We start from the raw sequence: 25,582 nt of genomic DNA, 5'->3' as shown, positions 1-25,582 counted from the left end.
GGTGAGGATAATGCCAGTGAATCCAGTGTTTTATCTACACCTTTCCTTGCTTAAGTCTTCCTCCAAACTATACGATTTTTCTTGGAAATGTTCTGCTTACAGCACACCAACCGATCAAGTGAAACAACTTTATTGGGGTCCTGCAGGACGCGCCTTAGTATGCAATCACCATTTCACTTCACGTTACAACATACTGGTGGTAAATATATTCTCTGGCAGGGTACAGAAGTGCATGCACTGAGCTAGCTTGTGCAGCGCGGTCTATTCCAGAAAGCTGAACCTATGTTTGGTACAGAATTCTGTAACCACACGATGCTTGTACAGATTAAATGTGGCCACACATAGCAACTTCTGAGCTTTTTTATGAAATGATCTCACAGTATCTGAAAACATTTGTTTGTTTGTTTACTTCATAGGTCCCAGTGAAATATTTCTCTTGTTCCTCTCATTGAATAATGGCATTTGGTGTGACTAAGGTGTTCCTAATGCCTCACTATGAGATCAGAAATACGATTCTGCTTCACAAGCATTTCCTAAGATATTGAATGACACTGCTTGCACATGTACAAACATTTGCTAGTTTTATTGAGGGTTGATGATAAAGGGAATCGGTGCATCCAAGCCGGACAGAGATTGACTGGCCCTGAAAAGGGCCGTTTAGTTATATATCTTGCAGCTTGTTCCAGGTAGACAGGGCTTCATTCTGTAGAAATGGTAACTCATCACACTGGTTCCCCAGCATGAAGAACATAACTTGATGCTAACACTGACTCAGATGTTCTGAAATGTCATAGAGGGTACATGAAGGCTGGGTACATGAAGGTTGCAGTTATACTAACTATACAGTCAGCATGCTTGTGTGATATGTGCATAGCTGCATCAAAGCCACGTGTGAGAATTGCGTGAACAACTGAAAATCTCAATGGCAGCATAGCTTAAGAAGTCTGTCATCCCTTTTTTGCCAGTTTCCAATATCATCCTTCCATTTTCATGCATCTTCTTTCAATATATCTGGGGTTTTAATTCCCAAAACCACGATTAATTAATGAGAAGCAAATTTTGAATATCTGGTGTTCTTTACTATCTTCACTTGTTTGCAGCGCAACACCAGAAACACAGGACAGGGAAGGAGCAAAAGAGAAAGAAAAGACAACGCCGACTCTGAAAAAGACGGCACTGACATTATGACACGCACATGTCGTGATGTAAGCCTCCCGTGAGAATAGTGAAGAATTGGGAATAGGATCTACCAGTAAGGGCTTTGTGTGCAATTCACAAACAGTGAAAAAGATCCACCAGGGGTGAACCACAGGTACATGGTGCACTCTGGTTGAGAGAGAGCAGAGTAAAACAGATGTGTCAGACAGGAGATTATAAATGGTTTTGTCTGGAGCTGGTGCCAGACCGAGCTCTGATTAAGCGTAAGGGATTATTGAGCGTCAGGCCAATCTGATCCCATTCCTCTGATGGGGTGCAATGTGATGACAGGTGCGAATTCCATTTTCTTTTTTTTCCATGGGTTTAGGGAAATAATTTTTCAGGGATCAGATGGAAATACCTCCGACATACATACTAACATGCTTATTCTTGGGCGTAGTCATGCCTAGCCACCAGATGGGGAGAAAAAGGAATGTTTCCCAAAATGTGCGATAAAGTGTTTGGTGCTACGCCTTGACGGAAGTATTGATAGGTGCCTTGGAAACCGGTACGCCATTTCTGTAATCGTAAAATATGCAACTGCATGTGCCACTGCTAGGGATAGCGTGACACTCCCAGCCATTTCGGGGTAAGCCGTTTCAATCTACATGAAGATGTTAATGAGCCCAATCTCCATCACAGCAGTAGCTGTGGCCATTCCTTCAACTAGGCCTACTGCAGCGCCAACTAAATGTCTGCATGAATTTAGCACTAGTACCGTACATAATAATCAGCACGTGCCTTGGGTTCACTTCGATGGTGTTGTGAATTCATCTTGCGTGACAATGGTTTAAGTTGCACGCCTGCCTTAACCATTACTGCAATAGGAGACCATGATTTATTGTCACGCATGGTGTTGCTTAGCTCAGTCCTCAGTGTTCGAAGCAGGTTCCGCCTTGTGAGTGCCTGAGAGAGGCACAAGAGTTGATTTCTGCTCTGTGTTTCTATAATTCTCTATCCTGTATTATACAGGAAGCGGATAGTGCTGGTGTGCGTCAGCTGCCTCGGTGCACTCTCAACCGCCTGCCTGGTAAGACTGATAGCTCATTCTATCAGCACCTTGTCGTACTCCCTCCTCACACTGCGACATGTCCTCCACTTGGAGGACATGATGACGGAACAAGATGATACGAAGCCCAAAACCGCAATGTTTGCAAGCCACAACCCGAGCAAACAATTCAACGGTGCGGCCAGAAAATCTACCTGACTAGGCCTGGAGCAACAAGCCAGAGGCCAGAGAGCATATTCTTGGCTGGATAGATGGATAGATGTGGCTATACCCTTTAGATCGGGCGGCGGCAAATGCCACCTAGCCGTAATGCTTAGTGAACTAACCACTAGATTTTTTTTTCCCCCTTTAAATAGTAAAGTTGGACGGGTACTTTGAACTGAAGGGTTTGATTTTCAATCGTGCCTTGACTTTAGCCACCAATCAGATAACCTCCTTCTAGTTAAGTCTACCCGCTTAAAGTCTATTTTGCCCTCCCTGTCCCTAAACACCAGTGCTTTGAAAAACTCTGCGCCATCATCTTAAATTATAAGGTGAAGCCCTTTACAGAGCATTGTCAAGTGTTCGGCAGTTTCTTCTTCCTCTTCACATGCACTGCATACTGTGTCTACCTCTTCGCATTTGACCCGATATGTCTTGGTTCGCAATACTCCCGTCCTGGCCTCAAACAGTAGAGAACTACCCTGAGTATTATCATAGATCCTTTCTTTGGCAATTTCCTGCTTAAAAGTTCGATAGATCTCTAGTGCGGACTTCTTAATCATGCCAATTCTCCACATGTCAGTCTCCGTTTCCTGCAGTTCCTTTTTAACCGATAGTTCTTTCTGGTTTGGCCACCTGCTGTTTTATAAGTATTTACCAGTCAATTTCCTGGTTCGCTTCCTCCATTTTGTATCGACATTCTTCATGTACAAGTAGCTGAAAACCTTCATAGCCCAACGCTCTTCCCCCATTTCTCTCAATCGCTTCTCAAATTTCATCTTGCTGCTAGCCTCCCTCATTACCGCAGATGTCCATCAACCTCTGCAAATCTTTCTTGTTGTCGGCCATTAGCACTATATCATCTGCGTAGATTAATGCTGGTAGTGCCTGATCAATAAGTTTTCCTTGTTTGACTAAAGAGAGGTTGAAGCCAAGTCCACTTGCCTCTAATTTGGCCTCTAATCCTTGTAGGTACATCATGAATAAGAAGGGTGACAGTGGGCACGCCTGCCTAAGTCCACGTTTCACCGCTGTGGGCTTAGATACCTGTTTTTCCCACTTTTTAACTACCTTGTTAGTTTTATAGATTTCCTTTAAACGATTAGTGACTCCATCTTTTACACCCAGTGTGTCTAGTATTCCCCACAAGTCCTCTTGAACCACGCTATCGTACGCTCCCTTGAATTTCTGCAGGCCGGTAGGAAGCTTCACAGCGCAGCGCCTGATCTTGTGAAACGGCGCAGCCATGCAGGCAGGGCATTCAATCCCCTCCCTATTTTTTGTATACTACTGTCCTTGTGTACATCGTAGAACACATAACAGTAATGATAGCAAACAGATCATTGATTCGGGTAGGCTTGGTGTTTTTATTTAATATGAAACAACGTGGAAGCTGCTGAAGTCCGTGCCCGTATACAGCTGCTTTATATGGAGATGAAACTTTAACGAAAAAAAATGTAATGATAAACAGTAGGCTCATAACAAACATTTCTCTGAGGGTGCATGGAATATATGTCCCATGCAAGGCTATGCATTGCAGTTATTACTGCATTAATTATGTACACGTACTGCAGGGCATGCAAGTGTATGCAGACATACGCTGGCGAAATGACATTTTTTGCTACATATAAACGTGCACCGCACCAAATAAGACGCACGTGTTTGTATAGTCAGGGAACACTCGTGAATATTGATGAAATCACACAGCTGGCTTACAGTATAAAACTAACACAATTGCGAACAATAAAATGTGACGCTGTTTAAAGAGGCGGACCCAGGTTACGAGGAGAATTATCAGTATGGCATACACACCACGTGTCAAGCTTTTGCAACATCTAAAGAGACTAAATATGGAAAGTTGCCTTTGTAAGTTAACATGACAGTACCAAATGGAGAAGCCACACGAGAGAACAATTCATCGTGGGCTAAAGAATGTGTTTTAAATATTATACACAGCTTTGCAAGATAATATCGACGAGTTTTCGTCTAGGTGTGGGAGGTGTAGGCCTGATAAAATGCGATGTTGCTTCAGAGCCTTCCTTTCGTAATATTGCAATTTTATTCAACTCTTTCAAACGCGGCACCGTAAATTTCTACTGGGTGCTCGAACACGGCAAGCAGGTCGCGGGGCAAAATCTTTGTGACATTTTATTACCGAAACAGCGATACTAGCAATGCTTGAGCTGCACTTGCTGTTTTCTAAACTGTAACCTCCTCAATCTCATCACTGTGATCAGGAAACAGAGAGGAAAAGTACAGCAGTAGTACGTAGAGAAATATTCAATTTCAAACCCTTTAGCAATATCATCTAAACAAATTGCCAGTTTACTGTTGAATTCTCGATGGAAACAAACAGCTGATCAGGAACGCAAGCTTGGCTTGGCACTGGCTTGGCCGTTCATACAGAGCCAAAAGCCACTGCAGGAAACTGGTTGCGGATCGTATTGAGACAAAATATTTTATACATTTTGTTTTCTTTGTTTCATTTCTCTAATTGCTCTTGTGATGGCGTAGACCGCGCTTCGTGATCTCATGTACCGGCGCACTGTTTTTAAGTTTAGTATGGTGCACGATAATACATGATTGCGTGCTTTAATTTAAAAATGTTCGCGAGTATGGCAGCAACACTGCAATGTCGGGAAGAGGATAGTAGTAGAACCAGTAGCAGCTGCATACCCGGGTGGAGCGACTGATGCCCAGATTGAGGAATGTCAACCCGATGCCTTTTGTGTTGGCCGTTCTGGCAGTTCCGCCGACTTTATAGAAAGAGACGACCCCGTCGCTTGTCCTCTTCTCTTTTCCTTCGGGCATCAGCGACAACATTGACGGACGACGTGTTCGACTTCACCGTGCACGTGAGTATAGGTTGTTTTTTCATTCGAGTGAATTCTTGTTCAGATTTGCAACTTGTCGACTTCATCCTGATCACTTGTCACCGGCAAGTCACATACGTGTGATATTTAGGTGAAATAAATGATAATGCACATTTTCTGCTCCATTTGCGTGACTTAGCTACACCAGGACATGAGGTAAACCTTTGTCGCCTAGCCACTAGCAGGCAAGATCGATCACTCGCATCCTTCAGTTCACGAATCAACGCGCCTGCCTTAAAATTAGTAAGCTGCTCGCAAAAAAATCTTACCGAGGCAATTTTGTTTTCTGTGAACAATGCACCGTAGATTTGTCTTGAATAACAAAAAAAAACTTGAAAAATAAATGTCGCGACCTTTTAGAAAACGCCGTGTCTAAGAGCTAGACGCGGCATTTTGTAAAAGGCTCATTAAATTCAGTATTTTTTCGTAGTTTCTGCTTGAAATTATTATTGTCTATGAATTTCATGGCCAGATCTTTCACTTTGGCTGAAAATCTCGGCGGCAAAAACTTTGTTCAGTGTCCCTTTAAGGGCAGGTGTAGATGCCATCATTTCAGTCGCAAATCTTTTTGCTAGTCGGTCGGCTGGTTAACAATAAGGGTACTAACTAGAGTTCCAGATTTCATCAGCAACATATCATCATGGCTTCATCAGATGCTGCATTATATACATTCTATCCTCGTTTTTAAATAGGTGTACCGTATGGTCCACTGTTACAGGAAACAAGCGAGCTCATAAACAGTGAGCCATGTGGTGCTAACTGGCAGTGAGGCTTGTGAATGGGACGCATGCACATAGAATCGGGGTGCGCCCAGTTTTGTCTGCCATTTCTTCGCCTGTACGCATGACAGCATTGGAAAGCGCATCCGTATTTTAGCTGCGCAATTTATCTAGCCCAGTGCCTCCTGCTTCAGGGATTTCCTGTGAGCACAAAAAATGCATGATTTTAATTGTTGCTGCAGTGTTTTGCAAGTTGTCACTGTAAAGCACATCATATTTTTTGCATAATGCTCACTGCAACTAGCAAGTTTTGATGACTCAAAATGCTGTTCAGGTCTGATGTAGCAAACATTTTAAGCTCGTCCTCGTGACCATGAAATCTTGGTTTATTAAATAATGGAAGGCAGAGTTGGTATCAGTTGATTTACAGTGTGAAAATGAAAAGTGCGAAGGACCGTGCCTCGCAAGTAAGCCCCGAGAGCATGAGCAGAGAAGTAGCAGATGAGGATGCTCATGCGCTGCATTTCCAAATCTCACCAGCACTAATGCTTGACGGACTGCTGGCCACGCACTAGCGTGTTCTTTCTGAAACAGGACTTTGGCCCTGTAAGCAAGTTCTTGAAGGGCATAAGTAAAACGTAGAATGGGCCCCCTAAATGCACCCATCCTTAAATCATTGGGCTTATGAATTAGTGCCCTTTTCAAAATACAACTATTCTGAGCAATAAATTGTGACAGAACAGTGCACGAAGTTTAAAAATGGGAAAAAAGTCTTTAAATGTCCCCTTTATACATAGTGTTCTTGTGATGTCACTTCTGCCGTTGTCGCCCTCTCCCGCCATGCCCGGGTAACTCCCTGGGTACCTACGGCAGTTCACGTGCTGCAGTGCGGTTTGTTGGGGGCTCGTCATCTGTTGCTGTGAACGATGTGGAAGGATTGTGGTTTTTTGTTGTCTTACTTTAACGAGCTCATTGGATTAGGAAGGTTTCGCTCGTTCACTCGATACAAGACCAGATAATCAAGATGTGCGACACATACACCAGCCACGGCGTACACCGGCTGCCCGCCACAACCTATGAGGGCCTATTATCTTGCTTTAACTACGAATTGCCTGGCCCAAAACCAAGTGAAAGCTCAAAATCTCTCGAGCCGCAATTTTAAGAGTGGATGTGCGAAGCGCAGCAGCTCCCATCGAAAACTAGTCGTGCAGAGCTAGGCAAGTTTACAAGAGATATAATATTATGAATATATTGTCACGGCCTACGCCACCAAAGTAGCAATGCCACCCCCCCCCCCCCCCCAAGTGTTTTAAACAATGCTGATGTTGAGCTTGAGCCTCTTTGATTGCAATTTGTGGAAATAGTCGAGGAAAATATTATACAAGGCAGATAGCGACTTTGCGTGGTGTGTGCCGCGGTAATGCCAGTCATCACTTTATTTTTCGCGTAGGCTTTAACTCACTTTTCACTTTGTATTTTGCTTTTGTTGTACGCTAATGTACAGTGGAGTCACTGAACATGATAGAGACCGTGTATAGAATTAATTGACTAATTAAAAAAAATCCTGATGCCCAACTTGAACCGATCGGCTATACTTCAAAGTGAACAAATATTGTTTCCCATTCTTTATAGTTTGTTTCAATGCAATACCAAATCTCCGTGGTCGCCATCACGATTTTAACCGCCTTCCTCGCCATCATCATTTTAACTGCGGACAAGTTGGTATGTACAGTATCTTGGTAAGCTATATCTGTTTGCAGGTAAATACTTGGCTATGCCACTTACCCGTAATAAAGTGTCACCTGAAGATGCAAATATTGCAAAGTTTCTTCAAGTAGCTTTTGTTAATCTGCACCAGCCAAATACGCTGGTACTTTTAGGAAAATCGGAATGTGCGTTCTCAATTTTAGGTTATAACTTTCAGCGAAGAAACACCCTAAGCTCTGCTCCCTCTGTGTGGACTACTAAATCAACTTGCCTCACTAGCAGCTCATAATTTCTCAAACTTGCATCGTGAGGTAAAGCTAAACGGGTGCAAGCACTAGGAGACAACATGGCAGTTGTAGGCGATAGATTCGGTTGGTGCCCGGGCATGTTGGTGGCGCATTTCGGAAGTGACGAAAAGGCGCTGCGAGATCCACGTGCACACTTTGTATAGTTGCTGTATTGGACAGCAAACTTTTTTTCTTATCTGGGCAGTTTTACCAAAGGAAGCTTCATCATATGGCGTGATAAATGAAGCGAATCCACAGGTTGAACCACATCATAGCCTCGCTGTGCTTTTGTACTTTTTTTAGCTCGCAAAATTTATTTGTACATATAAGTGACAACTTGCCATTTGTACATATAAGTGACAACTTGCCAGTAATAAGGCAGCACTCGTTTCTTTACCATATGATCATCTCCGGTGTCCTGCTGCCTCAATATTTCAAATTCTAAGCATTTACACCATTGTATGCTAACTTTTCCTTCAAAGTGAGACAAGCCACATGTGTATCGTAGATTAAGAAGCATGCCAGTTTCACGTACTTGCAAGGTAAACATCAGAAATGCACAGTTGATCAAAAATACTAGTTTAATGGTGTATCTACATAGCAGAGCACCTGTGGCACCTCGGGAACAAGATAATGCCACATATGTTACAACAGATAATTAAAAAAGGCAGGGGACGTGCCGTGAACAAATAGAAACAAAAATAAAATGGCACGTGGCAGCGAGCGAAGGCGGCAAGGGAGGGGAGCCCGTGGGACTGCAGCGGATGAACGTAGGGTGTGTGTTTAATATGTGGAAGAAAAAAAAAAATTCAAAATTTTGGCGACTGAAATGAGGGTGATTTAGTGAGTGCGCTCATGACGAGAGTAAACACGGTTATTATTTTTTTTTCGAATCTCTTTTGAAAGCCACGAAAAATCTGTATGTGGTGCAGCCTAACAGAAGGTCCGTGAAGGCAAATTATGAATTCGTCGTTGTACAAAGGCCTTTTTTTTTTTTTTTTTTCATGCGCACCATCCTCGCCGCGGTGGTCTAGTGGCTAAGGTACTTGGCTGCTGACCCGCAGGGCGTGGGTTTGAATCCCGGCTGCGGCGGCTGCATTTCCGATGGAGGCGGAAATGTTGTAGGCCCGTGTGCTCAGATTTAGGTGCACGTTAAAGAACCCCAGGTGGTCTAAATTTCCGGAGCCCTCCACTACGGCGTCTCTCATAATCATATAGTGGTTTTGGGACGTTAAACCCCACATATCAATCAATCAATCATGCGCACCATAAATAGTGCTCAAAATTTAATTGCATATGTTGTTTTCATCCTGGCTGTATTCCGTGCTGTTTATGATGTAAAAAAAAAGTAGCACGCTGAAGTGATGCTGCTTTTGGGCAACAGTTGAAAATGGCGGGGTGCATGAATGCGGAATACTGCCGCTTACACTCAAATCACTGTTGTGGTCACCTCCCACTGTTTGCAGCATGTATTGTGTATACACAGCTGCATATTTCCTAGCTAGAAAAATTTGATTTTAGGTGTTTCACGCCATTTTCCATGTAACTATTCCACAATTACACACACTGTTCAGCAGGCTTTCAATTGCGCTGAAGGACACAGGTGCCATAAAATTCATAGTCAATTCTTTCAAGAAACCGTATGTAAAGGCTGAAGCTTCATGCGTACATACACACACACACCATATTGTTTTTTGTACTTTATGAAAGCTGCGAAGGTCTCATGTGCCTCCAAGCGTAACCTGTCTTATTTATTCTCCATCACCGCAAACGTTTTGTGAGTTTCAAATAAAACTACTTTGCGCATGGCCACGTTTGGGTAATTTTTTGTGTAGGTGTTATTTGAGCAGCCTGCAGTGTTTACTTTATCAGCCTGTATGTATATGTTGCATTATAAGGATGCAGATTGTGTGTGGCTGTACAATATAGATGAAGTGTAAAAATTAAGTGTGTCTATTGTAGTGTTCTTGCAACCAATCTTACCCCCGTATGCTAGAACGTCCCTTTACTCAACGCTTCACCTTCACTTGAGATGGCTGATGGGAGCGCCGTGTCTGTAGCTAAGCAGAGAAAGTCGCTGCATGTCAGCAATAATCTGCTGTGATTCTCGAGTAGTGCAGCGTCGCTTTCAAACGAGCAGCGGCACAGTGCTCAACTCTGTCAAGTGAAGGGTGAAAGTCGAGTCGGGGAGCGTTTATGAATATGGGGTTTAGTTTTGTTGTCTTGTTAACCTGCCATTAACACTGTATTGATGCTACTTTGCTCTAGCTGTACAGTGCTCTCCGAGGCACAAGGAGGCACCGCAGGGGGAAGGCTCGGAGCAAACCATGCGTGAGTTTCCTTTCATTGTTACACTATGCACGTATTAAGTGATAGACTTTAATGTATGCTATTTGTATTGTGCAAGTTTTTGGGGACATACAACTTCCAACACTTATATGTTCTGACGAAAATCACGCAAGAATGAGAGAAGCTTGTGCAAAAATTATGCAAGAGTGTAAGAAGCTTTTGCAGAAGTCTGTGAAATGAAGTTTTGAAAATTTGTGGCAATGTGTAATTGTACAGTGGTCAACAGTCTTGCTCAGCATGCTTGACTGCAGGGCTCCCGGCTGCACAGGCGCACCTACGGAGTGCCTGATGCATGATGGGCCAAATGTCAGCCTGCACACTGGTGCCTCTTATCCCCGTTTGTCTGTTACATCAGTGTCTCTTGTAAAGGGGATCAATTGTGCTACCTTTTTTTTTCGAATGTAATGAGTTCTTTTTCCAGATTATTGTTGTTTTAAGGTAGAGCCTCACATTTCAGTCAAATACTGAAGATTCTATTTTTCCTTCTAGATGCTATGAAGTCACTCCTTGTGTTACTATAGAGTGAACACTGTTATGAGAAAAGCTACTTTATGGAATTAACTCACTCCATATTGACTTAACACACAGAATTGGTGAAAACTACACTCCATTCCAGCTGCATTAGGAATAATATTCATTTGCATACTTCTGTTTCTTTTGTTTGTTTGTTGGCTGGAGGTTTGGAGTATAGGGAGGCCAGAGGGCACTGTGTAGTCTTTCTTCATCTTCCCAATTTTGTGAACATCAATTGATAGGCGTATGGAAAGCAGCCAGCATGCTGAAACAGCGGTGCAAGCATGCAAGATGTTCACCATTGCATGCAGTCAGTTGCTGTGAGCAACCTACTCCATACAATTAACTGCGAGTGGTGAACTAACGCTGCACTATGTGTGCCTCCTGGAAAGCTGCAATGGTAAAGTGCCACAATCGTATAGTAACATGGATAAAATCGCAATTTGTTTGTTGAATAATTTTGCAACAAAATCAATGGAGTTTTGGATAAATTTGTGTATCTGCCTGGTTCATCAAAGCTACAGAGTCAAATGCGGTATATACTCGTGTATTATGTGTACTTTTTTTGACGATCCGGTTATGTGCGAAGCTAGTAGGAATCGCTGGCCTAAAAGCCCAACTGGGAATATATGTTGCAGGCGCTGTCACAGCTGTCTCAAAGCGGATTGTCATTTGTTTGCTAAGCCTGTCCAAATGCCCCCATTTTCTTGAAGTTCTTCCGAACATTGCTCACAAAAACCAGTTCTCACGACAGGGTTATACCAGAGAACATAAGTACTCTCCTATAATTGTCGGGAACCCAACGCAAAGTAAGATGCAGACAAGGAAGCGCGATGCCAACACAGTGCTGTGTGTGTCGCCCTTCATGTGTGTGTGTGTCCATTCCTTGTCCCAGTCTTCTATTGCGTTGTGTTCCCTCCGATATCTAACCAACACACCCAAGCTTCTATGCTAAGTCTTATTCAACGCACTCTTCTGCTGGCTCCCATACTGAATATTGCATGTCGAAGAACTCCACGCTGATGTGCTTAGCGGTAGCACGGTTTCAGTTTTCTTCGGTAAGCTTTATAACAGCAATCTGCCTCGTATATAATTATTGTAGCCTATCACAAGGAACGGTAAAAACGCAATGGCCAGATGGCGAAACCGAAAAAAAAAAAAAAAGAAAATGAGTGCGAAAACCTGCCTCATCTAGTTGATGGGACAGGTCCTTGCACGCGTTCAACATCTGTGCTGTGTTTCGGGAATACATTCTTGCCGTGGAAGAGGTGAGAAGATAGGAGGCAAACCTTTAGGCATTTCGGACTACACATAAACAGGTTTCGGTTTTCAAGTTCGATATTCTAGGGAAAGCATAAAAGTTCATGGAAGAAGGGACCTTGCACTCAGTCCATTTTGTGTAAGACTGCACTCGCCTGCTCGACAAGAGATGTGCCTGACCAGAGCATCATGAAGTCAAATGTGTCTGTGTGTGTGCTGGCAAGGTGGCTCGGGCTTGTTGGGGAGGGCAAAGTATGCGAGCAAAAAGTTTCTTGTAGTAAAGCAGGCTGGCTAATTATACTGGTGAGCAAATTATGTGAGGATGCAAATTGTGCGAGTAAATATGGTATGTACTCTTGTATGTTTCAGCTCTGTTGCTACGGATCGTGCGGATCCAACTTGGCATCCGGCAGCAACAAAAAGAGGTTCTGCAGGAGGTGCGACAGCTGAAGCACTAGGTACGGCTCTTGTCCGTGCCTCAGCACGCCCAGCCAGCACAGCGCCCTTCTGACCTTCCCCAGCTGCCTGCTGGTACAATTGGAGAAGTGGAGGCAGCAGAGGCAGCTGTGCAGAGTAAAGCTGTGGCTGCGGCTTTGGTGTATATTTCTTGATTTTTAATATGCCTATGTAACATGCAGAAATTTAGTATTGCTTTAAGATACTGTGTTTCGGGAAACAAACTAGTCAGGTTATCTCATGAGCCACTGTACTACAGTCGAATATTAATAATTCGTATTCAAAGAGGCCAGAAAATTTGTTCAAATTAAAAGAAGCCCAAAATAATGAAAGTTACCGTATATACTTGAATCTAACACACACCTTTTTTCCGGTTAAGAGAGTTCATAAATCGCATGTGCGTTAGAATCGAGTACGAAAAAAAAAAAATGAATATGGTCATTCTATTGCCATCGCCACTTAGTAAATGGCCGCCCCCTACGTGCGTCGGCATGGCGCGTCGGTCATTTCTGCCTATGCGTTTTCCATGCGCGGCACTTCATGCGTGCGCTGAGGAGTTCGTCATCTTGTAGTACATTAGCATCGACGGCATGGTAGGGCCGACTCCAAAAACTCGACGAGTGCACCACAATGCTGCTTCTAGAAGAAAAGTCGTCGCGTGTGCCGGAACGGACAGAAATCGGGCCGCATCGCGGTCATTCGGAGTTCCCGAAACGTGCGTGCGGGACTGGTGGAAACAAAAGCAGAATATTGTCGACAGCAAAGATTCACGCAAAGGCTTCAGTGGACCACAGCAGGGTCGGTTTCCACAAATTGAAGAGCTGCTCGGCGAGTATGTGATTAAGCAGTGAGCGGCACAGCGGCCCGTGACGACAGAACTGCTCCAAGTGCAGGCTATGCAGTTAGCCTTAGAAAAAGGGCTAATGCAGAGCCATTTTAAAGCGAGCAGGTGCTGGCTAACGAACTTCATGAAGAGAAAAGGCTTTTCCCTCCGAAGGCGAACGGGCATATGCCGGAAGTTGCCGGAGGAGTACGAAGAAAAGCTTCAGAGTCTTCAGAGGTTCCTCCTAAACTTGCGGCACAACAACGGCTACCTGCTTGGGCAAATCGGAAATGCCGATCACACGCCTCTTTACTTCGACATGCCTGGCACCACAACCGTCTAGGAGAAGGGGGCGAAGCAAGTTCGTTTACTGACATCGGGCCACGGTAAAACTAGAGTGACAGCAATGCTCCGTCGCACGTCAGATAGGCATAAGCTTCCCCCGTACTTCATATTTAAACGGAAGACGCTCTCAAAAAGAGTCGTTTTCCCGAGTGGTGTGATCAAGCGGGCCAACGAGAAAAAAGGGTGCGCGTTGCAACCGATGTCTTAGGGTTTTTTTTTTTTTTTTTTTTTTTTTTTTTTTTTTTTTTTTTTTTTTTTTGTCGTGGAAACCGGGCGCGCGTTACAATCGAGGGCGCGGTAGAATCGAGTAAATACGGTAAACGAGCGGAGGGCTCACCATGCAGTGATGCATGTGCATGGAGAAGTTTTATTCACAAATTGCAGGACCTCCGTCATTAATTAAAATAGTCAATACATGTCTGTACACGTTGGCCTTGCAACGAGTCAACAAGTTTTGCGTGCAGTTTGCAAAGCATTTGTACTTCGGCTTCAGTATTCTCCTGGCAAAAAAAGTTGCGCGCGGCAATGTCCAGTACTGACACTCTTCGAGGACAACTGTGTTTTCACTGTTACCATCTGCGCTGCAGCCGGAGCGTGGCCAGCACATGATGAGAAAGGAAGAGCGTCTCCACCTGGAGAAAAGCAGATCGGCATTCGAGAGAGAAACACTCCGCGGCAGCTTTTTTTTTTCTCTTCATGCGCGGTGTTGAAAGGAGAAGAGTCTCTACATAGCAGGAACGAAAAACAGGGAAGCGTGACACCGGCGCGTTGCAGATCGGCATGAGAGAGAGCCAACTCTCTGCGACAGCTTTTTTTCCCCTCTTTCTCTTCGTGCGCAGTGTTAAGAGGAGAAGGGTCTCTACGTGGCAGGGACGGAAAAAGCCGAAGCGTGGCACAGGAATGTCGCAGATTGGCATTTGGCAAACATTCCACCGCAGTCGTTTCTTTCCTTTTCTTCATTTTTTTCTTCAAGCACAGCGATGAGGTGTCTGAAGTGCCACCGCTGGATTGGGCGGGGTGCTGAGAGCATTTTCGGAGCGCGGTATAGCTTTGATAGGACCACAGCGTCAGTTCGAATTAAGTGTGTTGAAATTAATGAGATTCGACTGTATTTACTATAGTCTGTGAAGTCCGAGTGAACTGTCCTAAGCTAGCAGACGATGTAGGCGGCATCGTGTGTTTGATGGGCAGTGACTAGCAATAGCCTGCTTAAAACAGACATTCAGTAATTTTGTTCATTTATCACCCTATTTCGTGTCCGCTGCGGCTCTCTCTACTTTGAGCTACAGTTCACCCTGCCTTGTGTTAGCCGATTTCTTACTTTTTTAAAAATCTAACATGCACCCAATTTCGCAGGGTTAAGAAAAATGCACCTTTGTTTATTGTGATGAGATTTCTATAGCGACATGCCTCTTTGTTGGCTATCACAGAAAAATATAAACAGCAAATGGTGTGACCATCTAGTGCGACCTTTATTTTTCTATCAGTTTCATCTATGACCAAGATTTGGTCGCTCTAAGGTTGCCTCTTAGTACGCCTTGATCATGTTCATTTATCTTGTTGTGCTGTGCTTACAATGCATTGATTAAAAACATGTCCAAGCTTCTTTTTGAATTCCACATACTTTATCGTTTTTCACCTGTAGAAGCTACTCCTGGTCAACATTCAGGCAAAGACATTGTAACCTCGAAGAAACGTGTATTGGAATTTGAGCACTGTACAAAGTAATTATACTACTTCATAGCTAGAATCAATATTTATTAAGGGTTGTAACAGTGTTGTATTTGGTTTCATAACAGCGGAACTGCATATCAGAGAAGGACTCTAAAAGGTTCTCACACTGAGTGTGAGAGGGCTGATGTGGAAACCATTTTAGGTCAAGTGAGTTGAAGTTAGCGTAAAAAAACAATGAAATGTTGTGATGCCCAAAAATTCAAGTTGTTGTTTTCAGTGTCCTCTTCTTGCAGATTTTTATCATGAAAACATTTCGATGTGCTGTTGCGTTTACCCCATCTATGCTTCTTGCATTTTTTTACAGCGCAAGCACCTCCTGCAGATTGGGGGACGTGGCCTCCGAGAAATTGCTGTGAATGCCATGAAGGCTCTATTGGCACATGACGTGCAAGTGCTGTACAGCCTTCATGGCAGAAAAGGGAAAAGGGCCTTTGTGAACCTGAGGCTCTGTAGATTAGTGACAGGTTAGACTTGTTCATTGTTTTATGTGTGTGTACCCTTGTGTATTCTCTGTACTGCAGTGCTTCATGTGTACTATGGTATTTCTGTTCTTGTATGCAGATGTCATCTGCCAAAAAGCAGGGTGCGACCAGGCGGAGGCCCTCAACTTTATTAAGAGGTGGCTGCCAGGGTCTGGTGATCGCTGTGGGGACAGGAAGCGGCGCTTCAGAGAAGCATTTGTTGTGGAGCAGCCCGATGATCCCCACCCTCAGAGTGCAGATTATCGGCTGCTCGCGGCAGCTGGCTTCCTGCCCAGCCACAGCAGCCAGGGCCTTGACAGCACCACTGCCACTGTGCCCCCAACGCAACCTGACCTGCAGTAGAGCGGGCCTTTTTTAGTTGTGTATATATATTTTTAAATGTATACATTTTTTGTTGTACCAAATAAATAAAAAAAAAAACAAAGAATAAATGGTCTGCAGACTGTCGGTGGTGCACTGTTTGGCTAGCTTATGCTGATTCGGAAGCACCATCACCATGTTTTAGTTACAAAAAAAGGCTCTAAACTGTATGAATATTCTCGATTATCATGTGGGGGACATATGTGGGGATTGCAAGTGGGGGACATACGCTTTCAGCATTTACTTCCTAACGACTTTTTTCGATCTGCTGTACCAAATACCAGTACCAAATAAAGCACTCGCTATTGCAAAAGATGGATTGGTAAAAAAATAAACTACACTTCTAGTGTTAGCAAAGGGAATGAGGTATAAAAGATGAAATAGATCGAATAACTGCTTTCAGTTCTCGGCATTCAATTTTCTGTTGCCCCAAGTATACAGGGCTGCAAAGCTACAAGAGCGGGTCATCGAGGCATATTGTTTAAATCTTCCGGTAAGAAAAATTCCCTACTAATAATGGTTACATAATGGCAAGCCAATCAGTAGCCAATATTCGTCGTGCAGGAAACATCGGTGTAACAACGGCATTTGATTGGCTGCAATGTGGCCCTGGATTGGTCCAATGTCGGTCGTACATCCGTAGCCAATATTCGTCGTGCAGCAAACATCGGCGTAAAAATGGCATGTGATTGGCTGAAATATGGCCCAATGTTGGCCGAACATTGGCCGCTTTGTCGGCAACACGATGGGCCTTCGTCGGCCCAATGTTGGTTGCATACTGGCTAAAACATCGGCATAGTGTCGATCAGATATAGAAAATGGGCTATTTATACGGATATTATGGAAAATATTACTAAATATACGGACTATCAGCACCTAACATACCCCTGGAAACCTCAGTGGAGTCAATCTAAAAAGTTAGAAGTTATTTTAACCAAATTTCGATGTCGTGTCCCTCCATTAAACTTTTACTTGCACAGAGCTGGTCTGGCGATATCCCCCCTGTGTCCATTCTGTGAAGAAACGGAAACAATAGAGCATTACTTTATAACATGTAAAAACTATTCATTAATTAGGAAAAGACTTTTAATTGTTCCGTTTCAAGCAGTAGGTTTAAATTTAACTGCAGATAATGTTCTAAGTTTCGGTGCCTTTAGCTTGGGACATTGCCACAGGAGCGTATTCGATGCTGTATGCAATTTCATTCGAGAATCAAAGCGCATGTCATAATAATGCCTGCTTAAATATATTTCTGAAGACACTTGTCTAATTTTGAATGAAATTTGCATATTCATTTGATTGTGACCGGGTGAGATAAGCTCGATTGTCTGGTCTACTCAAAATTTCTGTCTTCCACTGTAGTATTACCTCACCTTTTCTCTTCTTGATTCAATCTTCAATTATTTGTTTAGTTTAATATTCCTTTTTAGTTAATTATTATTTTCTATTACATCATTAGTTTTTTCATTAAGGATAAACCTTTTAATATATCTCATATAGGATACTTCTAGATTTCATGGCCAATCCCCCATAGTGGGTATGTGCCAGTGCGAAGGGGCAACAACAACAACAACATCGGCAAAACGTCGGCCCATCATTGGCTTGAACGTCGGCCCGACATTGGAAGAAGTTGCACTTCCGACGTCGGCCCGACGTCGGTGCCGATGTTAGCCGATGTTGGTCCAAGATTGGTCCAACGGCGGCGTGCTGCCTGGGCCCAGGCAGCACAGAAGGTTGGCCCAATATTGGGGATAGATCGGCATTGCCTGGCCCATGAACGGCCCAGTTTTCACAATGTACCGCCAAGATTGGCTATGCCAGCCAAATAGAACGGCGACGTTGGACCAGCGTTGACAACGTACCCCCAATATTGGTTCTGCCAGCCGAATAGAACGGCTATGTTGGACCAGCATTAACAACATTCCGCCAATGATGGCTGTGCCAGTCTATTAGATTGGTTATATTGGGCCAGCTTTCAGAACTTTCCGCCCATATAGGCTGTGCCGGCCTATTAGAACGGACACATCGGGCCAGGTTGTACAAGTAGCAGCCAATATGGGCGGAGCCATCCAATAAGACCGGCATTATTGGCCCGCCGTTTGAACGTTATTGCCGGTGTCAGCTGAAAAGTCAACATCACGATGTCATAATATTAGAATATGAGCCAATTTCTGCGTGTGCTGCTTTTTGGCGCTGTTCTGGCCCCAATTCACGCGCCGATTTTTCAAGTTAGAGAGAGAGTAATATATGTGCCGGGCACAATATTAGAACTACCTTTTCGTCATTAAACCATGCCCCGCCGCGGCGGTCTAGTGCCTAAGGTACTCGACTGCTGACCCGCAGGTCGCGGGTTCGAATCCCGGCTGCAGCGGCTGCATTTCCGATGGAGGCGGAAATGTTGTAGGCCCGTGTGCTCAGATTTGGGTGCACGTTAAAGAACCCCAGGTGGTCGAAATTTCCGGAGCCCTCCACTACGGCGTCTTTCATAATCATATGGTGGTTTTGGGACGTTAAACCCCACATATCAATCAATCAATCATTAAACCATGCACAGCTCGTTGAAATGCATAATTGTTGGTTGAAGTTGTGCAAGGTAGACTTTTTAAGTGAGAAAAAATTACCGATCAAGTTTCTCTGTCAGAGGTGACGTCCGATGCGGTGCTATCCGTACGTATGACGAAGCTGCTGCGGATACCGCTGTCTTACGCGTGCATGTAGACGTCGAATATCTGACGCAAATCTTATCGTATCATGTGTCGGGCTAGCTATCTACGCGACCTATTCGAATCTGTTTTGCGTTCACAGCACAGTACGGTTAACGGCACTTGCTGCTGCTTGACGTGTGGGAAGAGCGGGGGTCATCAGTTGCGTTATGGTGACTGAATCATACAACATATGCAGTTGCCGTGATCTAACACATAGACGCGCGTGCGCACGCACGCACGCGCTATATTCATGCAACGACCACACGAATTCCCAACAACATCGCAGCGAACGGTTGGTAAGGTGTTGCGGAGTGTGTGGGCGTCGTAGGGCACCCTGTCGGTGCCCAGCTCGTTGCGAACGCGAATTTCGGCGTGGAACGCATCTTTTTTATGTACTTTTTTTACGTGTGCCCAAAACGGTAGGCTGCGTGATACGAGAAGTACGACACACAAAAAAAGAAGAAACGTGAATGCATAGGGCAAATCGTTAATAACAAAAAAAAAACACGCACGCTCACGCCACTGCAGTGGCGTGAGCGTGCGTGTTTTTTTGTTATTAACGAAGCACATGTGCTTCCATAAAACATGACAGCCAAGAATGATGAAGTATTCATTTACATACAAATTACTATGAGTTGCTGAAACTCACGCAAAAGAACATAATTTTCTTCCTTGGATATTGATCGAGTGCCTTGGAATTATGCTATGTGAATTTGACACATTAACAGTGCATTATGATTCCCACCATAAGGGGCCACAATCTTGGCAAGTAATAGAAGTACTCTTCCCACCTGATGTGCACCTAACGTAAAGAGGCCTTGTTTCTCAAGTTAGCAATATATATATATATATATATATATAACCACTGGAAAAATATACCAGGTGTAACCAGAAAAAGGTGCACCTGCAGTTTTAAAGTTTAAAAGAAGCAATGACATGCCAACCATCCAAAATAGAACGCCCGAGAAAGGAGCATATATCAGTATTACAGCAGCTAAAAGCCTGCTAACAGCTGAAGGTAGTCATGCTGCTCTTCCATTCAAGTATAGTGTACACTGAGAAAAGGTACTGAAGATACACCATCAGCAAATGACAAAAGCAATACAGACAGAGCTTTCTCTTATAATACAAAAAGTCTTTAGCTGAGGAGGCAAATAAGTCATTGGCACACAATAAGTGCACAAAAAAAAAAGCTGTCGCACGAGGCTGTCAGCGCTTAGACAACACAGGCAAAAATACAGTAGACTGAAGAAGGGAAAACCCATAGCAAAAGTTACCATACTCCTGAGTTCTTGCTTTGCGTGCAAATGAAGCTAGCGTGAAGTTGAACACTAGATTGAAGCACCACAATCAAAATCTGGAAGTCAATGCTTTAGGAATAATACAAAGTACTGAAGAAGCATGCAAAGAGCATTCCTGTGTAGGCAAATATAAAAAAATACTGAAGGCTCTGTGGCCCTGAACAAGACAACACCACAACCAATCGAAGAGCCGTTCGGACACACCAGCAGTTCTGGCCAACACTAAAAAGTCACAAAAACATACCTTTAATGCCTTTTTTACAAGAGAACTTCAAAAGAAATGTGCAAACACCAATGCCAGAAGTATCGATGGAAGCTATTACTCATATTCAGCTCTTCATTGAAACACTGACAGAAGATACTTGTACCTGGATGCTTAATTACTTTGGTACAACTCAAGAGCGTCGACGCCAAGTGGCAAAAAAATTATGATGGAAGACTACAATGTGATCAAATGCACACGTCAACCACCAACCAAGGTTCTATGCTAGAGTGAATATCACAAAAAGTCTTGAACGCCTAATGTCACTGGCTCATACTCAGTGTTCTCAATCAAAATCTCGACCTCCCACACAGCATATTATTTCAACAACCTACCATCTCTCACCATGTCATGAAACAAGCTCGAGTATACAGAAACCCTCCTCACCGTTTATAGTTAAGTTAGATAGCTCCACTAGTGCTTCACTCTCGGAACACATAGACCAGGGCCGTAACTAGACGGGTAGTGAGGAGGTTCTGAGCCCCTGAAGTATTTTCATGCTCTGACTTTTCGTCAACAATAGCTTAATCTGGGCAAGTTGGTTTATTGTGGTTGTGTTCTAGTAACAGTGAGAGAAGCTCAGGAAGAAACAAAAAGGACAGGAAAGAGCGCTGACTGCCAACTAAATTTTATTGAAGGTACTACACCCACTTTTTTACAGAGTACAAGAACAGTGCTCATGCACAACGACACATGTGAGACCATGATGATATAATCTTAACTGAGAAAAGAATACTCTCTCTCCGAATGGATGAGTGAAGGTATACTGATGCACTGATTCATGGCCTTCCTGACAAGAAAATGCTTTCACAGTCTCTCTTTCATTTCTTGTTCTTGCTTTTTTCAAAAACAGTGTTTTATGAAACATAGAACTGCACTTACATTCTTTACAGTGTATGGCCATGCGACTACCATAGCCATTCTTAACATTTTAAGCATGCTGTCTTGCTCAAACATTGGGGCATTGCCCAGTTTGTATTATGTTTACGTTTCCATGTGTCAATAGTATCTCATACACAACATTATATTGGAATTCAGTATACCTATTCTCGTGACGAATGGTGAAATAATGGCTATTCCTGTTGCTTTGTAGTACACACACTTTTGAAAACTTGCAAGGGATGGCAAATAACAAGATAAATTCATATCAGCTCGCTATTTTCTTTATATTGTGAAACACCTTATGTACGTACGGTATAGCATGCAGAGATCTTTGGTCATTCTGTTTTTATTTTGGTCCTGTTTTGTTTAACTTGACTTTCTGCAGGAGGGTTTAGCACATGGATGTGATGGTGCTGTTGGGATATCCAGCATCCTTTAGTCTTTTAATCTGGTTTTTAAGGCTTACCTCATCCTTGTGCTCACATGACTTCTGAAGGGTGGCCTCAATGCACGTGGTGGCAATTCCTCTGTATAAATTGTGTAAATGTGTAATTATGTGTTATGATGTACTAAAAAAGATGTCCCAAGAATCAGAATAAGTGACAGTAGTCAAAGTTTTTGTCACTGCCTTTATACAAATACCAGTTTATTTGTTGCCTCCTGCCGTATTTTAGGGCCTTTTATATAGATAGGATGTTTTCTCACATTTATTACATTTTTGTATTGATGATGCCATATGCTCAGGAGGTAGAATGTCGTTATGTTCTTTCTGATAACTTCTAGCTTCTGAGCAAAGATAATGTTTCAGAATAATGAAAAAAGACTAGTATAGTATTAGGACATGGGAAGAAAGCAGAGTTTATCAAAAATGAATGCATTAGTTGGGAATGAGAAAAAAAGATGGATGACAGGTCAGTAATGTCAATTAATTTATATTAGGACACATGAAATGTAGCAGAGGGTGGCAGGTGATTAGTTCCAATGAGATCGAGAAATTATCAGCCATAATATGAAATTGGCTCATACAGGACAGGGAACATAGATTGGGCTTCCACCCTGCAGTGGACATAATATAGGCTTAACGCTAACAATGAGCAAAGCCTGTGAAATTAATGCTCCATGAAATGAGCAGTACTGCACAGATTGCTGTGCTAGACTTCCCATTTTGCATGTTTTTACCAGCTTATCCTGCTCGCTGTTCAGACACAAAGCTTCACCAGAAAAACAATGTTATACTTGGTGAGGATAATGCCAGTGAATCCAGTGTTTTATCTCCACCTTTCCTTGCTTAAGTCCTCCTCCAAACTATACGATTTTTCTTGGAAATGTTCTGCTTACAGCACACCAACCGATCAAGTGAAACAACTTTATTGGGGTCCTGCAGGACGCGCCCTAGTATGCAATCACCATTTCACTTCACGTTACAACATACTGGTGGTAAAAATATTCTCCGGCAGGGTACAGAAGTGCATGCACTGAGCTAGCTTGTGCAGCGCGGTCTATTCCAGAAAGCTGAACCTATGTTTGGTACAGAATTTTGTAACCACAAGATGCTTGCACAGATTAAATGTGGCCACACATAGCAACTTCTGAGCTTTTTTATGAAATGATCTCGCAGTATCTGAAAATATTTGTTTTTTTGTTTACTTCATAGTTCCCAGTGAAATATTTCTCTTGTTCCTCTCATTGAATAATGGCATTTGGTGTGACTAAGGTGTTCCTAATGCCTCACTATGAGATCCGAGAAACGATTCTCCTTGAAATTGCTTCACAAGCATTTCCTAAGATATTGAATGACACTGCTTGCACATGTACAAACATTTGCTAGTTTTATTGAGGGTTGATGATAAAGGGAATCAGTTGGTGTATCCAAGCCGGACAGAGATTGACTGGCCCTGAAAAGGGCCGTTTAGTTATATATCTTGCAGCTTGTTCCAGGTAAACAGGGCTTCATTCTGTAGAATTGGTAACTCATCACACTGGTTCCCCAGCTTGAAGAACATAACTTGATGCTAACACTGACTCAGATGTTCTGAAATGTCATAGAGGGTACATGAAGGCTGGGTACATGAAGGTTGCAGTTATACTAACTGTACAGTCAGCATGCCTGTGTGATATGTGCATAGCTGCATCAAAGCCACGTGTGAGAATTGCGTGAACAGCTGAAAATCTCAATGGCAGCATAGCTTAAAAAGTCTGTCATCCCTTTTTTGCCAGTTTTCAATATCATCCTTCCCTTTTCATGCATCTTCTTTCAATATATCTGGGGTTTTAATTCCCAAAACCACGATATATAATGAGAAGCAAATTTTGAACATCTGGTGTTCTTTAACATCTTCACTTGTTTGCAGCGCAACACCAGAAACACAGGACAGGGAAGGAGCAAAAGAGAAAGAAAAGACGGCGCCAACTCTGAAAAAGACGGCACTGACATCATGACACGCACATGTCGTGATGTAAGCTGCCCAAAGAGTGGCCTCCCGTGAGAATAGTGAAGAATTGGGAATAGGATCTACCAGTAAGGGCTTTGTGTGCAATTCACAAACAGTGAAAAAGATCCACCAGGGGTGAACCACAGGTACATGGTGCACTCTGGTTGAGAGAGAGAAGAGTAAAACAGATGTGCCAGACAGGAGATGATAAATGGTTTTGTCTGGAGCTGGTGCCAGACCGAGCTCTGATTAAGCGTAAGGGAGTATTGAGCGCCAGGCCAATCTGATCCCATTCCTGTGATGGGGTGCAATGTGATGACAGGTGCGAATTTCATTTTCTTTTTTTTCCATGGGTTTAGGGAAATAATTTTTCAGGGATCAGATGAAAATACCTCCGACATACATAATAACATGCTTATTGTTGGGCGTAGTCACGCCTAGCCACCAGATTGGGAGAAAAAGGAATGTTTCCCGAAATGTGCGATAAAGTGTTTGGTGCTACGCCTTGACGGAAGTATTGATAGGTGCTTTGGAAATCGGTACGCCATTTCTGTAATCGTTAAATATGCAACTGCATGTGCCACTGCTAGGGATAGCGTGACACTCCCAGCCATTTCAGGGTAAGCCGTTTTATTCTACATGAAGATGTTAATGAGCCCGTTCTCCATCACAGCAGTAGCTGTGGCCATTTCTTCAACTAGGCCTACTGCAGCGCCAACTAAACGTCTGCATGAATTTAGCGCTAGTACCGTACATAATAATCAGCACGTGCCTTGGGTTCACTTCGATGGTGTTGTGAATTCATCTTGCGTGACAATGGTTTGACTTGCATGTGTGCCTTAATTATTATTGCAATAGGAGACCATGATTTATCGTCACGCATGGTGTTGCTTAGCTCGATTCTCAGTGTTCGAAGCAGGTTCCACCTTGTGAGTGCATGAGAGAGGCACAAGAGTTGATTTCTGCTCTGTGTTTCTATAATTCCCTAGCCTGTATTATACAGGAAGCGGATAGTGCTGGTGTGCGTCAGCTGCCTCGGTGCGCTCTCAACCGCCTGCCTGGTAAGACTGATAGCTCATTCTATCAGCGCCTTGTCGTACTCCCTCCTCACACTGCGACATGCCCTCCACTTGGAGGACATGATGACGGAACAAGACGATACGAAGCCCAAAACCGCAATGTTTGCAAGCCACAACCCGAGCAAACAATTCAACGGTGAGGCCAGAAAATCTACCTGACTAGGCCTGGAGCAACAAGCCAGAGAGCATATTCTTGGCTGGATAGATGGATGGATGTGGCCGTACCCTTTAGATCGGGCGGCGGCTAACGTCACCTAGCCGTAATGCTTAGTGAACTAACCACTAGATTTTTTTTTTCCCTTTAAATAGTAAAGTTGGATGGGTACTTTGAAGTGAAGGGCTTAATTTTCAATCGTGCCTTGACTTTAGCCACCAATCAGACAACCTCCTTCTAGTTAAGTCTACCCGCTTAAAGTTTATTTTGCCCTCCCTGTCCCTAAACACCAGTTCTTTGAAAAACTCTGCGCCATCATCTTGAACTATAAAGTGAAGCCCTTTACAGAGCATTGTCAAGTGTTCGGCAGTTTTTTCTTTCTCTTCGCACGCACTGCATATTGTGTCTACCTCTTCATATTTCGCCCGATATGTCTTGGTTCGCAATACTCC

At 43.5% G+C, this 25,582-nt stretch overlaps 1 protein-coding gene across 4 annotated transcripts; it reads left to right on the top strand.

The window, feature by feature from the left end:
• The first annotated feature begins 4,907 nt into the window (after window positions 1–4,907).
• Window positions 4,908–16,386, top strand: LOC142767708 (uncharacterized). Of its 4 annotated transcripts, none has more exons than XM_075869920.1 (5): window positions 4,908–5,262; window positions 10,262–10,324; window positions 12,485–12,573; window positions 15,778–15,937; window positions 16,035–16,386. In XM_075869920.1, the coding sequence occupies exons 4-5, from the start codon at window positions 15,835–15,837 to the stop codon at window positions 16,295–16,297; spliced, it is 366 nt and encodes a 121-aa protein (XP_075726035.1). In that variant the 5' UTR covers window positions 4,908–5,262; window positions 10,262–10,324; window positions 12,485–12,573; window positions 15,778–15,834; the 3' UTR covers window positions 16,298–16,386. The 4 variants fall into 4 exon arrangements, with proteins under 4 accessions (XP_075726035.1, XP_075726036.1, XP_075726034.1 ...); XM_075869921.1 differs by having other exon boundaries at window positions 12,485–12,711; XM_075869919.1 differs by having other exon boundaries at window positions 10,270–10,324; window positions 12,485–15,937.
• Window positions 16,387–25,582: the final 9,196 nt, after the last annotated feature.

This window comes from Rhipicephalus microplus, chromosome 7, assembly GCF_043290135.1.
Source record: "Rhipicephalus microplus isolate Deutch F79 chromosome 7, USDA_Rmic, whole genome shotgun sequence".
Lineage (NCBI taxonomy): Eukaryota > Metazoa > Arthropoda > Arachnida > Ixodida > Ixodidae > Rhipicephalus > Rhipicephalus microplus.
Note: the sequence above shows the minus strand (reverse complement) of the source record. Positions and strands in the feature narration are given on the sequence as shown.

Bases quoted from the DNA above. Each gene is read 5' to 3' on its own strand.
- LOC142767708 (XM_075869919.1), top strand. From the start codon at position 15,661: ATGCCCAAAAATTCAAGTTGTTGTTTTCAGTGTCCTCTTCTTGCAGAT. The intron at 15,938-16,034 runs GTTAGACTTGTT...TCTTGTATGCAG, and splicing joins GCTCTGTAGATTAGTGACAG to ATGTCATCTGCCAAAAAGCA.